A 15115-nucleotide genomic window follows, 5' to 3' on the forward strand; every position below is an offset into this window, starting at 1 on the left:
AATGACCTTGTATGTAGTTACTAAAACAGCAAAGGAATGACCTTCAAAGTTTCAAAAATCTTTCCATTTTCTTTGAAATCAAGCCTAAATCATATATTCAAAAACAATATTTGACAAAATTATATATATATATATATATATATATATATATATATATATATATATATATATATATATATATATATATAATCAAACAAACGTCTAATAATCCTTCAAGGTCTTAAATCTTGTAAACTTCTTCAAATTAAATGTATACATGACACATAAAAATTTGTAACGCTTGCACCTAAAGTTATACCTTAATATACAGTAATAAAACAGTAGCTGACTAGTGTGTATGAAAGCAGCATCACTGAGGCGACAGGACAACACACCAAGAGTCTAATCAAATAACAACCTGTCAGGTAATAAGTCTATACCTACCGATGTTTTTCATATTTCTATTTAACCTATCCTGTAAGCACAAAAACAATGTGGTTGATATTCTGTATTTAGCTTTCCACAGACTAGTTCACATCTCCAAAGCCACTGCAGCCAACCTGGGCAGCAAAGGTCCCATGAACTGGAAGTGTGGGGGCGGTCTAGTGTTTTACAAGCCGAGCTACTCCACTAACATGACCAAACGGAAACACAGGGCCAGGAAACCCGTGCCCAACAGGTCTCCCAGCGCAGTCAGGTATGGGATGGAGAAGTTATCCGGGTCTAGACCTTTCCTCCACATCAAACGCACAATCAGGTCTGCTGTATAAATTAGGATCCCAACCTGTGAGGAAAAACAAGAATAAACATTCAATTATTTCCCAGACTGATTTTTTCTTTTAAAAATTAACATTAATCTATTATTAATTCATACTTTCAATAATCCTTTTGGTCAGCAAGGAGGCACAACATTACTCAAAAGGGATAATATAAGGACATTTATATGCATTTTCTTTTGTCATATATGACTTTTTTTTTTTTTTTACTTTATAAAATATGTTTTTAAAAACTACAAAGAAGCAGCACTTTTTTAACACAGATAAACACTGATATTCATAAAGCAGCAAATCAGCATATAACTTGATTTCTGAAGGATCATGTGACTGAAGACAGGAGTAATGATGCTGAAATTTAAACTTTTCATCACAATACAATATATTATACAATATATTAAACTAGAAAAGTTAAAAACTGAATAATATTTCACACTTAATATATACACACTAAATGCTGTACATATTGTATTACACTATATATATAATAGTAAAACTGACCAATGACCTTTTGTTTTTTTTATTAGTATTTTACTTCCAAGAGATTTCTTTAAGACTTTAAGTACAATTCAGGATTAGTTGCATTTAAAAACACGCCCTATTTTATAATGCTAATAAATAGTCTTTATAGCCACATCGTTCAGTTAGGAAGTTGGGAGGAGGATGAATAGTCGCGCCAATTTCCATATTTGACCTGAAACAATAAAAGCGCCATTTTCGTTCTTTTTAGCCCGATGATGAAAATCTACTAATAAAGAGTCAGTGTTCATCTAAACTTTTAACTGGGAAAAAAGTAACTGATGCCATTTTTCGTGGTCAATCAGTAATCCTTTTTGCAATTCTGTCTGCCAGCACTAGTGACGCAGAATTTCAACACTTAAGCTTTGAGCACTAAGGCTCACCTGAAGCAGAGCAGCGCTCAAGTAGCAGCAGATAAATGCTGGCGTGATGGCAGTGTGGCCTCCTTGGAGCATATTAATGGCAAAAAGAAACAACAGATGACCTGGAACCACCAGGAGGAACAGCACCCGCGCCGACTTAGAGTTCACACCTGAGGAGAAAAATATAGTTCTTTACTAGACTACTTCAAAAGCCCATCTCCTCTAAATAAGGTTCAAGCCTCTCCTTCAATGTAAATCTACAATATGTTTGTTGTGAAACCAAAGTCTAACACTTAACCCCTCCTCAGAAAACAGCACAGTTTGAGATATGGTAAATGGTAAAATGGTAAATGGACTGCATTTATATAGCGCTTTCAACAGACCACATGGCCATCCAAAGCGCTTTACAATTTGCCTCACATTCACCCATTCACACAGTCATTCATACACCGACGGCGATGTCAGCCATGCAAGGCGCCATCCAGCTCGTCGGGAGCAGCTGGGTTTAGGTGTCTTGCTCAAGGACACCTCGACACTTGGTCAGGTGGAGCCGGGGATCGAACCACCAACCTTCCGGTTTGCAGAAAACCTACATGAACCACTGAGCCACAGATATCATTCATGCATGCAGCACAAATGGTGCAGATGATTAATGTGCTGAAGTGCAAATATCAAGGTTCACGCTTTGTTCAGCAACAGAACAGCTCGACTTATCAAACACATGACTGATTACCCACTTTATCTCAAGTAACTGAAGGAGTGAATTCATCGGAGGTGCACAAATAGTTTGAAAGTGACCTCACCTGAGGAGAAGTATGTGGCACAGGGGTTGGGCCAGTGCTGTCTCATCTTATAGGGCAGGACTCCAGGTATGCTCCACAAATGAAGGTGGGTGGAGATCCGACTGGCCTGGATGGCCACCAGGTTCCCCCCCACACCTGAAAAGTTCAAAAAGGAAAGAATGTGAGAGCTTTCCAATCATCACACCATTACGATTCTCCTATTCTCCTCATTTCAGTCGCAAATGAAACGTGTGTTGGAACGCAGCATGCGGCTAGGGGAGTATGTACACTGACGTTCGTCAAATATTCATTGTAAGCATATTTTCAAAGTATTTTGTTCCCAATTAATAGCTTTTCCATGTTTTCGCTCATGGTAAAACTGGCAAACGATGCTCTATGGGGAATATTACAGCAGGAGGGCATATCAAACTAGGTAATGAAGTATCAAATTAGTCTTCCTGAATCACAGCCATCTTGTGTTCCTCATTAAGGGCAGTTTGTCTCAGGATTGAGCTGGAAAAATAGGGTGCCAGATCCAGATAAACAACTAGAGAAGACGTCAGAGATGTCTTTGGCTGAGAAATCGCAACTACTACTGGATAACGCCATTTTTACTACTCCGACATGCTCTATTCCCATTGGGAAGTGTGTAGTTTCCGCCAATATAAAGTTGAGTCATCATTTGAGAGGGACGGCACGGGTAGAGCACATGTGCTGCTGGGCAGGAACCAGCAAGGGGAAATCAAAACCAGATTGCTAGCTGACAAACCACCCCACAAGTGATATTTTACGTAAAACCAAACAAAATCTGCCTCAGATGGGGTTTTTAAGTCTATTAGTAACTCCCATCAAAATACTTGACTTCTTTCATGTACTATAAAATGTCACGAGTCGAGAGCCAGTGCTCTGATTTATTGAGACAATTTTGGAATGAGACTTTTATTTTGGCAGCGCTGTCCGATCGCCTGCCTGAATCCACGAATCGAGTTCCAAACGCAGAAAGAGATGTGATCAATTTGATTGTAATGAGAAGTTGAAGAGGGAAATGGGCCTTAAATGAAGATGTTTTTCAGGTTTGGTGTTACTTTGTATGTGAAAGGTGTATTTTGCTCCAAGTGTGATTTGTCATTGACATTCACTCACCGTTTATGACTGGTGTAAAGACCGCCATGCCCTCAAAGTTTGGATCGCTCACAGTCTTATCAAGAATAAGGCCTCCGAAACTTAAATTGGAAAGAGTTTAATGAATTTTAAATGTTAAAAATTAGTTAACCCACAAATGATATTTCTGTCATTTGTCGCTCTGTCATAGTAAACATTACATTTATATATGTTAGCGCAACAAATCTAGTTCAACATCTGAGGTAACGCTAAAAAGAGCTCTATGAACAATGCATGCCATAAAAAAAATATACAAAAAATCTATTCTTGAGACATTTTTTTATACCTTTACTTAGTGATTATTTTTACTTATGTTCTAAAGACGTTACAGCTTTTTGATAAAGCTCTAACTGTTCTTAATTCACACTGAATGCATTTATGACTGTGTCAAAATCATGAAATCACAAAATGTATCAAAGAAATCTCAAAAGGTTTTTTTTTTTTTTTTTATCCATATTGCACAGCCCTACTTTTAGGCCAACTAATTTTAATTAGGTGTCCACTTATTAATGATAGTGACTAGACTTTAATCTGAGCAGTTTCTAGCTAATAATGTTTAATCATTTTAGAGTCCATTTCTACAAAAAGAAAAAAAAAAAGTCTTATCAACTGATTGATTATTTTAAAAAAAGTTTTAAAATGTCATGATATTTCTATATTGTCTGTGGGAACTCTATTTCAGGCACAACATTTTTTTTATTAATGAATACATAACTATATGAATTATATTCTACCTCCTAGAAGACTGTGTCTCTGTATGCATGTTTGTACCTGCTGATGGACATGGCCACTATAACAGGCTGCCAGCCGGATTTCAGAACCTCTTTAATCTGTGGACTCCGTCTAGCGATGAGCACCCAGAGAGGAATGAGCAGCAGGAAGAGGACACACACCAACGGGGACAAGTACCACACGTCTGGACACACACAAACATTGGAGATGACGTGCAAGACATAAATAGATTTCAGGTAATGTGCTATGATTTGAATTCAGAATTTATGGACTCTAGAGAATAAAACGACATAGTACATAAATGTGTGATTTTCAAAATAGAAAGATGATTTCCACTCTTTAATATCATCTTTAACCATGGAAACCATGTCACCTTAAAATACAAGTCTTTGTATTTTTTGTGAATTTCTACTGCCCTCTTCTGGTAGATTTTAAACAGTTCATGCAACAGTTCAAGTAAGGAAAATTCAGAGACTAAAATAAAAAGTTATTTATTTGTAATTGATTTAATTGTAATTTACTTAATATTTTATAGTTAATATTCTAATATATATTTATTTTAATTAATATAAATGTAATTTAATATAAATACTTTATTATGCATTATAACTTTTTTTATTTAATAATGACTTAATATATATATATATATATATATATATATATATATATATATATATATATATATATATATATATATATATATATATATATATATATAAAAGAAAATCGTGAAAGTGAAAATTTAAATTGCACAATCATTTCTTAACTTTAAACAATGCTTTAATCTAGTGATTGTCAATAAATAAAGCTTTTAATAAATATCAGCCTTTTTTAACAATATGTGATGTACAGGATTTAGGTTTTAAACTAGCAGTTATTAATATATGAATAGCTAAAAGGCCCCACACCTCTGTACTGGAACAGTGTGCTGCTGACTCCAGCCAATAGAGAAAGAGTGATGAGATCTCCCAGACTGGCTGCTATCGGTGTGGCCACATTATCAGGGTTGATGCCCACCTTCCTGGCGCCAATGATCACACCAATCATCACCAGACCTGGATGTGGATGAAAGCCGGATAGTGTTAGATTGTTATATCCAAACAAAAGTACGATTCAAAGAAAAAGACTAAAAGATTGAGTTGTGGTTCTACTTTTTGGAATGCAAATGCTTTTATTATTCAGCATAAATCAGTAATATTAGAAAGATTCCTGAAAGATCATGTGGCACAGAAGACTGGAGTAATGTGTGTGTATAATTTTTTTAAACTTATTTTTTATTTATATTTGTATATACTGAGCAGAAAGAAATATTGGAACTTGATTTAATATTTACTGTAGACTGTGAAAAGTAGACAGTTATTTTAATCATGATATATAATTTTCCTGCCTATATTTTTTTTATATATTGAGTGGAAAGAAATATTGGAAACTACATTTTATCTGCATTATAGACTGTGAAATATGTCATTTTTTCCACCTATGCTGTCTTGGTTGCTGGTTACTAAATATCTAAATATTTCTATCTAATGACAAAATTATATTTATGTTACATAACATAAACTAGTGAATCATAAACAATAAATCCAGTGATATTTATTAAGAAAGCACATTTTTATTTCATGTTATTTTGAAGTACGGTAATAAGGAGTAGTGTACCTAAGGACAGAGCTGCCACAAATGCGGTGGTAACACTGCTAGCACACAGAACGGCCGCCTGGTCCAGCTCTACACCCCCCCTGGACAGAGCGCCAAGACCTACGGCCGCAAGAGCTGCCAGGAAGCCCACCACAGTGGCCTGAACCTGAGGAAGACAATCACAGCTGCTCATCAGAGCCTAAGATCATATGCCTTCATTCATAATTAAACTGATTAAAAAATGGATTTTCATAATGAGTACTCATTGGTATTCAAGACCGATGAATCCCGCAGAATGAAGTCTCATAGAGTAATTGTTCATATTCTTTTATACTTATTTAACATTTAATGAATGTTTGTTCGGTTAATTCATGTTTGCATTGTCTAATTTATCTCTGATGGGAACTAAAGCCGGTTTCCAGTGGTTTAGGTAGACTATCTTATAATAATATAAAACATCTGTGTTTCTGATTCAGCCACCTGAATGAGAGCAAGATTACAGGTAACCATCAGCCACTGCTGTTTGGGGTCGTCCATCTGTCCGGTGTTAGCCTGAGCAAGACGGGAAACAAAACCACAGTGAAGCAGATAACGAGACACACTTGATCATCTCAAGGCTTGAGATAGATTATAAGTAATATATACTGTGCATACTGTAATGAATATATTGTCTAGATGGATCAGAATTTTTACATACAGCAGTAGAGAGCCGAGATGCGAGAGTCATCTCCAGGTTTCCTTTGAGCCCGACCAGTGCAGGTACCAGGATGAACACCTCTGTGATCACTTTAAACACATCCCAGTGCTGAAACACACATACAGATGATATTTAGACAAACAGTCTGAAACGGTTAACAGCAGGCTCCCCATCATACAGACATGGACTGTTAAAACTCTATGAAAGGAAAACAGAAATGTGTAATTAAGCAGTTTAAAACAACAAAAACAGATTTTAATGGCATTTTAAAACCACAAGATATGGCACAAACACACTCAGGTTTCAAAATCCTCTTAAATTCTGTAATTTTTTTTATTTATTTGAATATTGTCAAAACATTATATGAAATTCAAGGCAGTATTTACAAAGATTAATGTAATTATGGCGATTTAAAATACATTCTAAAAACAATCATCATAAAATCATTTAAGATTATTTTATTAGAGTAGCACAGTATTGTTAATTGGATTAATGACACACAGAGAAATGCTTAATCAAAAAAAAAATGTATATCACCATGCAAAATAATTTTTAACATCTTAATATTTTCTATATATAAAATAAATTTCTTCTGATTAATTGTAATATTTAAAATAAATGTATTGTCCCTTTTTATTGGAAGCCATGTAATATAAACCATAAGCTAGAATTTTGACAAGCTATTTTTTGAATGCATTCACTGAAGCAATCCATCCAAAAGAAGCCGCTCAATGAAATGAATCAGAATAACCACTATTCATTTGAAGTGCAAACAACAATGATTTACATTGAAATTGCACTCATAATGTACACTACATAACTCAAAGGGACAATAAACATAACAAGATTGGTGCAGGTGCATTAATATAAAAGTAAACGTTAAAACATTAATTCTCATTACCAATTTAAGCTGTGTTGCATGCTGGGAACTGCAGCCCCAGACCTACAGAACAACGCATTGGCTTTCACATCCATCACTGCTAATGTGACCATCATGGTCAATATTTTAAAACTGAGTGACGTCTTAATGTACAGTACAGCCATAAACTGAGATGCTCTCAATCGAATGAAAGAGTACAGATTAATTCAAACTTCCAGTCAAAACACAAGACTAGTCATCAGCAAAGTCATAAATATCATCTCATAATGGGCAAACTGACAGAAGTGTCCGTGACTCACTGGATATGAATGGCTTCTTGCGCTGTGCGAGTGCGTGGTTAAATTTAGTACGTGTCAGTATATGAGATGAGAGCTCCTCTCTTCGCAAACCCACTCATGAAGCTAAAAATAGGCATAATGTTTAAATGAACAGATAAGAGACCGGTGCCAGCCAGCCAGGGGCTGGTATTTTTACCACAGGCATAGTCCAGGCTGGTGTCACGTCACAGGCCCGTCCTGGGATCTAGCCCACTTCTGCTCTAGAAACAAGCTTTCATTCTCTTGCTCAGTCTATCTCAGCTGCCCCCGTGAGAATTTAATTAATAGACAAAAAACACAGTCCAGGCCAACTGCTGTGTATGGTGTACAAACAATTTGTATGCCAATCTCTATCTAAAATATCCAAATATTTTGTCATAGAAAGCAATAGCTTTAGATCTACATTATTCTAGAGTTTAGCTTAAAGGATTAGTTCACCCAAAAATGAAAATTAGGCTGCGTTTTCTCACCCCTGACGCATCCTAGGTGTATATGACTTTCTTCTTTGAGACAAATCCAGTTGGAGTTATATAAAAAATTGTCTTTGATATTTCAAGCTCTATCATTGCAGTCAGCGGATGTTGCATTGCTTCAGTCCAAAAGATTTTAAATAAAAAGCGCCTTTGACTGGGTTTGTGTTATGCAGCCTAATTTTTTTTTTTTTTGTGAACTAACCCTTTAAGGTTTAAGCACTGTTATATATTTTAATTTTGTTAAAGTTTTTATATGTAAATGTTTCTGTGTGCATGTGTATTTCTATTCATCTTTAATTTATTATTTTAATTTATTTCATAATTTTTCAATTTGTTACTTTGTATGTATTTATTTTTAACAAATTTTTTATCATTTAATACTTTATTTTGTTACTTCTTTATTTCAGTTAACAAAAAATATTTAAGAGTTTTAGTTAAAAAATAACACTGCCTTGTAAGTGGTTTAAAATATCACATTTGAACTTTTTTTATATATAAAAATATTTTTATAAAAAAAGAGAATTGTTTTTGAATAAATGAAATGATCATTTAATTTTTTTTTTTTTTTTTCGTTATCAAGTTGCTGTTGCTGTCATGTTATTAAAGCATGATATTATAAAATCATGGCATTACCATGGCACATCTCCAAAAAATACAGCTTTTTTGTGTATCAAAGTACCATGCTATTACCATCTGATCCTATCCAATAGTTATCAATACTGATTGGAAAACAGAATTATTTACAGATTCAGTACCAGATACATCCAAGAAATAACCCAAATCTAGATTAAATCGCTCATACTTGGACAATGTCCATGACAATACCGGCTGCCACCATCCCCAGTCCTCCCAGCAGAAAAGGCAGTAGGACCTGCGCAGTGATGATATACGAGCTCTCCGGCAAGAAACCATGAGGTGAACGAGTGAGCTTGCAGGTGAAACCTCTGAGCTTCTTCCCCTGATAACAGAGCTCCAGCTCTAACTGAGTGACCACCATCTCTGCTACCCCATTCCCCAACGCTGAGGGCCACGGCTGAGATCGACGAGGGTTCCTAGTAGCTTTTAACACCCTCCTAGATGGCTGAATGTTCCTTTCATAATGCCTCGAAACTAAAAAAGAAGCTCAAGACGAACAGGTTGGGAAGAACAATAATAATATGCTGACTCAGAAAACAGGATGTTCTTAAGATTAAACTAAAAGGAAATGTATTATTTTCAGATAGTCCCACGCGAGCAAAGGCCCAAAAAAGTTGGCTGAAGCACGCAGTATATATTTCAGTTCTTCATCTATCAATGCCACATGGGTTTTCGACCAAAATCCAACAGGACCCTTCACATTCAAAAAAGCTTCAGCTGAGTTGATTCTCTGAATGCAAAAATCCACTTCTTGAAAAACTTCTCAGACTTGTCTTATGCCTGATGAAATGAAGCTGCCTCTTTTTTCACTCGCAGGTCGCTGGAACATCTATGTTGAACCCCTGTACGCCGCAGGAGTCGTGACAAACGGTCCTGTCCATATCAAGGTCGATATAAACTCCTCTCTGTCGTCAGGCCTGGTCTAACAGGTTCAGAACATGAAAGAAACACATTGAGGCTTTATTTCCACTCGTTCTTGTAGGCCCCCTCCTCACCGGTGCATCAGACCACTTGAACAGTCACTCGTCTAACTCTTATTACTCCCCATCAGCCGTTTCATCTGCTCGGAGTCTTGCGTCTGTCCCCTGTCCTGCTCTCTCCTAATGTCTCCTCTGGTGTATCACTGAACCTGTCTTATCAGCTGTGAATGGGCTGAGTGCTTGGCAGACGGACGAGAGGGGGGAAAGGAAAAGAGGAGAGGATTGAACAAGTGTGTGTACGAGAGACAGATTGAGAACCCATGGGGTTGAAAAAAAAGCAGCGTTGTTCGATTACTCACACTCTACTGCTTGCCAGTACGTAGAGGACACGTTGGAAAGAGGGGCATGATTCAGCTAAAAAAAAAAAAAAAAAACCTGCTCGGTCGCGAACAGTGACGCAGCAAATCCAGACCCACATCACCAACACACATCTCTGATCTCATTAATTTAACACCGTCAGGACACAGCATCTCTTAGGACTATTATATGACAACTGGGTTTATGACAACTAATTTTAGGCACAGGATATAATATTCAATATTTACTTACTCTCACATGGAAGCCTGTTTCTGCCACAGAAAAAAAGGTAATTATGACTTTTTATCCCATAACTCTGAATTTATATCTAGCTATTTTAAATTCATAACACACAATTCTGACTTTATTTCTCGCAATTATGAATTAACAACATCTCACAAGTCTTGACTTTTTTCTAGCAATTCCAAGTCTACATATTGCAGTTCTGACTTTATTTCTCACAATTTGAGTTTATATCTTGCAATTATTAATTAACATCTCAAAAATCTGACTTTATTTTTGGAACTAATTTTTAGTTTACATCTCGCAATTGTGAATCAACATCTCGCAATTCTGATTTTTTAACTTAAAATTTCTGACTTATTTCTAGTAATTCTGGGTTTAAATCTCGACTTTTTAGAATATTTTTGGAATTCCAAGGTTCAATCTCACAATTCTGACTGATTTCTTCTGAGATCTGAGTCTCTTGGTATCTCTTGGTGGACATAAGGACCTTATGTCTGTATCACGAACATGTGCAATACGTAATAATATGGTTTCAATATATGCATTGCCACATTTATTTTGTAGCGAGTTTTCCAGCTTCAAGAAGGGACACAAGTCACCGTGGTACTTTGATAACATTGTCGTGTTATGTTTGTTTATTTCATCCATTTTTGGAGCTCGACTGTCCTAAAAAATGTTCATTCATAGCCTGGACATTTTGTTAAACACCTCAATCGATGTTCCACAATACATACAGGTTTGTAATGACTTCAAAATAACATCATTTTTGGGTGAACACCTGCATTAATGCTTAATGATTGGAGTGTTTTTCCAGCCCCTTACCTTTAGAGTGAATTTTAATCATCACATTAATTTCCCTCACACTCTGCTTCCTGTAAGTAAGGACCATAAATATCAGCACTTGACACGCTGGATAATTAAAGTGGGCACATTGGATGGTAGAGCATCAACCTCAAACTGTTGGAAAGTCATTTCAGGGTATAACGTGTTACAGAAAGTTCTTCAAAAGTCTCTTACCTGTACACTGTCCAGCACCATGCCTGCCATCACCATCCCCATCCCAGCAAGCAGGTATGGGAACAGCACCTGCAGACAGATACAAACGGCTGACTCATCCTCTATCTTAGCCTGGGCTGTTTTGGTCCTGTCCTCCACAGGCTTTTTGAGTGGTATGATGGGAGGGGGTAACAGCAGCTCATTCTGCCCATCTAGACTCCCAGTGCGATCCAAACCACCCTGCCCCTTCCCTTTCCCCTTTTTGGGCTTCTTGCGGCCACCTCCTTTCCTCTGCCGAACTTCATCTCCTGCCATGGTGGAGTCTCCAGTCCGCTCCCTCTGAACAACAGAAAAGCAGTTTAAGACAGCTCTTCAGCACTGATGCAGGTACATCCAAAAATGGGGTAAATATATTCCAAGACATATGGCTGTGTTACATAAATCTGATCTTTTTTTTTAAATTGCATTCTTTTAATGATAAATAATTTGAGTGACAAGCTGCACAACAAACATAAACATACATACATAAAAATATCTTAAATGTTAAAAACCAACACTTGTTCTACCAGGTTTGCTTTTTCTAAATCCTACAATTTCCTATTTATTTACCAAGATTAACATTAACATCAATAAACATTAACTGAAATAAAATAAAATAAAATATACAAAAAACAAAAATAATAAACGTTTCTTTCAGCTACACCATTTCACATTTTATTTTAAAATGAAAATGTAAAAAGAAATAAAAAGGAAAAATAAAAACAAAAACTGACCAATGATACTAAAATGACATTGTTTATTGCACAATTCATTTACATTCACGATTCCAGTCTTTTAGTGAGGTAGCAGACTTTTTAACCCCGATCTTTTTTCCTCACAACATTCATTGTAAGTGATTTCTTTTTTAGTGATATTTTGAACATTAAGCATGTGTAAACAGTGAAGCTGCACTAGTATTACTGCATCCTGTTAATGTATTAATGCATGATAATCTGTAAACAGATATTTGCATTAGCAGTCAGCTCTTTCAAGCTACTTTTAAATAGAAATACAATCATAGAAATGTACAAATCAAATGATCTAAAACGTGTCAACAGTCTGATGTGAAAGGTTTCACTTCGATCTCTCATCACATTGATGATATTCATGTTTTGGTCCATAAGCACTGATGACACGTTGCCATAGCAATATCAAGTCGCACATTCCCATAGCACTGACAAATCTCACAACAAACCGTTTCTCTGGCAAATAAATGTATGTCACACGTTTGTGGATCGAAACGGAATGTTATTGATGAGAGGGAAAACAGTGATGGGTTACACACGGATCGTGATGGCTCGTGCTAGAAAGTCACGTAAAGAACAGCCTACCGTCTCAAATTAGCCCCTCTTTCGTGTTTATATTCATCACATTATATGAAATTTCGCTATCGATTACGATGTGAATCACTGTTAATGCTTAAGCGCGTTGTATCACTACTCGAAATGTTTAACTTCCTAGATACGAAACGAATTCACCAATAGTACTACGGAGAAAGCTTGGCTCATTAATATTTATTAGTCACGTGAGGGGACGCGCCTGGTAGGTTACTAACATCAGTGGTTACAAAGCGACTTCTGAATGTTTAAATTAATATCCATGAACAGATTCGGGATTTTGTGCAGTAATTCGACCGAAGACGGACTATTATGTATTCCGTCAATGTACAAGAATATAGTACTTGTGTAAATAATAAACTAACTGCTGTTTAAAAAGATGTAATATAGTACAATAAACTTATGTTTTAATGTTTACAAATTAGTTCTGGGTGCTTTTTTCTCAAAAGTTTTCTGTCAAACGTTTAATCTACAGTTTTAAAGCGACTTTAATCTACGCATGCGTGCTTCTGTCGTCAGTAAATCGCGAATATTTTTATTTAGGCTGGTGCCTAGAATCTTTGAACTCGCTGATGCTGAAGCAGACGCTTTTATTTTTATTTACATTTTATTAATTGATTCATTTAGTGAAAATGTATGTCGAAAACATGTAATTAATGTAATTAATTTTGTAATGGTGAGTAATTAATTTTAATTTAATAATATAACTGATTCGTTCAAAACTGAAACACACGTACGTTTAAGCATTTTCCCAAATTAAATACGGCAATAATCGGCCAGCCAGTCAGATTGTATATAATATATTTTATATATATATATATATATATATATAGGCTACACATACAGTACACACACACACACACACACACACACACACACACATACACACTATATATATATATATATATATATATATATATATATATATATATATATATATATATATATATATAGTATTTTAAATTAGTATTTATTTGCGCAAATAGCTCTGTCAGAATTCCATAAGTTTCCTTGAATGTTTATTCATCTATAGATATTAACAGAATTTGGACTGGATTGGAAACTGGATTATGATGAAAAACCCAAACGACTGTGACTTGCTTAGAACAGACATAAGTCAAAAAGGTAGGGCTATGGGTCAGAACCAGAACCTTTAGATAGACTTTATAAAACATGGACGTAGTGTCTGTGATGTCACCCGTAGGTTTCTGAAGAGCTCTTTGAAGCCTAAAGTGGGCGGAGCATTTTAGCAGCGCTTTCACTGCACATCATTCACAGATAATCGAAAATAGGCACAGAGGGAGCTGCTTGCTGAAACCACGCCCACCTAGCTTGACGGTGGTGACAGTACCACCTGTCACTAAAGTGGCCATGCCTTTAATAATGCAGAACTTTAAAGGGTTCCTATTATGCTTTTGCATTTTTTTCAACTTTAGTTAATCTGTAATGTTGCTGTTTGAGCATAAAAATGATCTGCAGATTTACAAAGCTCAAAGTCCAATTCAAAAGGAGATATTTTACTTAACAGAAATCACTTTTCAAAAACAACAGTGAACGACTCGTTCGGACTACAACGCATATTTTCCGGGATTCGTGATATTCGCAATATTTACACTGAAGCTCGCAGATGGATATGGTAAGGGCATGACGTTTCCTGACCAGGCGCCGAGTGGACCCAATCACAAAACACACTGGCCCAGCTAACAACCTAGAATGAGAGCGTTTTCTAGCACACCCCCAAAACAAAATCAAAACTTTGTAAAAGAGCATAATGGGACCCCTTTAAGGCTTAATAAAATTTAAACAGATGAGTTATAAAAAAATTCACCCCCTCACAGTTGTCATGAAGGGCAAAATTAGCTATATAGACCAAAACCACTTTTTTTATTATTATTAATATTAAACCATATATTAGTATATGGTTCACAGAATGTCTTATTTTATAATGAAACTCGATTTTAAGGAATGAGAGAATAAACATGCAGTCTACTTTTAAAGTTAAGTATATAATAATGTTACTGCTCTACCTTGCATGTGTCCACATTGCAGGTGTCCACGCATGCATCTATCTTCCAAAGGTCATGAAAAGTTGCATAACAGGCAGACAACTTATACTTGAATGTATGAATGGTTCATTTTATGGGAAGCTGATAACACAAATCAATCTCAAATCCAGCTATGGTGTAAGTACAGCACAGATTTGTCCATGTAAATCTAACACACAAACGTCTTACCTATCAGAATGTCGCAAAGCAAAGGAAAGTCATAAGTGAG

The 15115-nt window shown here is 35.9% G+C and overlaps 1 protein-coding gene across 2 annotated transcripts; it reads right to left on the reverse strand.

Moving 5' to 3' along the window:
• Positions 1-196: 196 nt before the first annotated feature.
• LOC113041546 (solute carrier family 41 member 3) lies at positions 197-12997 on the reverse strand. 2 transcript variants are annotated; one of them, XM_026200143.1, is made up of 11 exons: positions 12836-12997; positions 11487-11804; positions 6641-6748; positions 6424-6495; positions 5965-6109; positions 5217-5363; positions 4348-4492; positions 3559-3638; positions 2437-2571; positions 1655-1803; positions 197-763 (listed from the first exon to the last, which is right to left on the reverse strand). In XM_026200143.1, exons 2-11 carry the CDS (start codon positions 11778-11780, stop codon positions 602-604), a joined length of 1437 nt encoding a protein of 478 aa, XP_026055928.1. In that variant the 5' UTR covers positions 11781-11804; positions 12836-12997; the 3' UTR covers positions 197-601. The 2 variants fall into 2 exon arrangements, with proteins under 2 accessions (XP_026055928.1, XP_026055929.1); XM_026200144.1 differs by lacking the exons at positions 11487-11804; positions 12836-12997 and adding an exon at positions 9113-10268.
• Positions 12998-15115: the final 2118 nt, after the last annotated feature.

The sequence above is a fragment of the Carassius auratus genome, chromosome 23 (assembly GCF_003368295.1).
Source record: "Carassius auratus strain Wakin chromosome 23, ASM336829v1, whole genome shotgun sequence".
Lineage (NCBI taxonomy): Eukaryota > Metazoa > Chordata > Actinopteri > Cypriniformes > Cyprinidae > Carassius > Carassius auratus.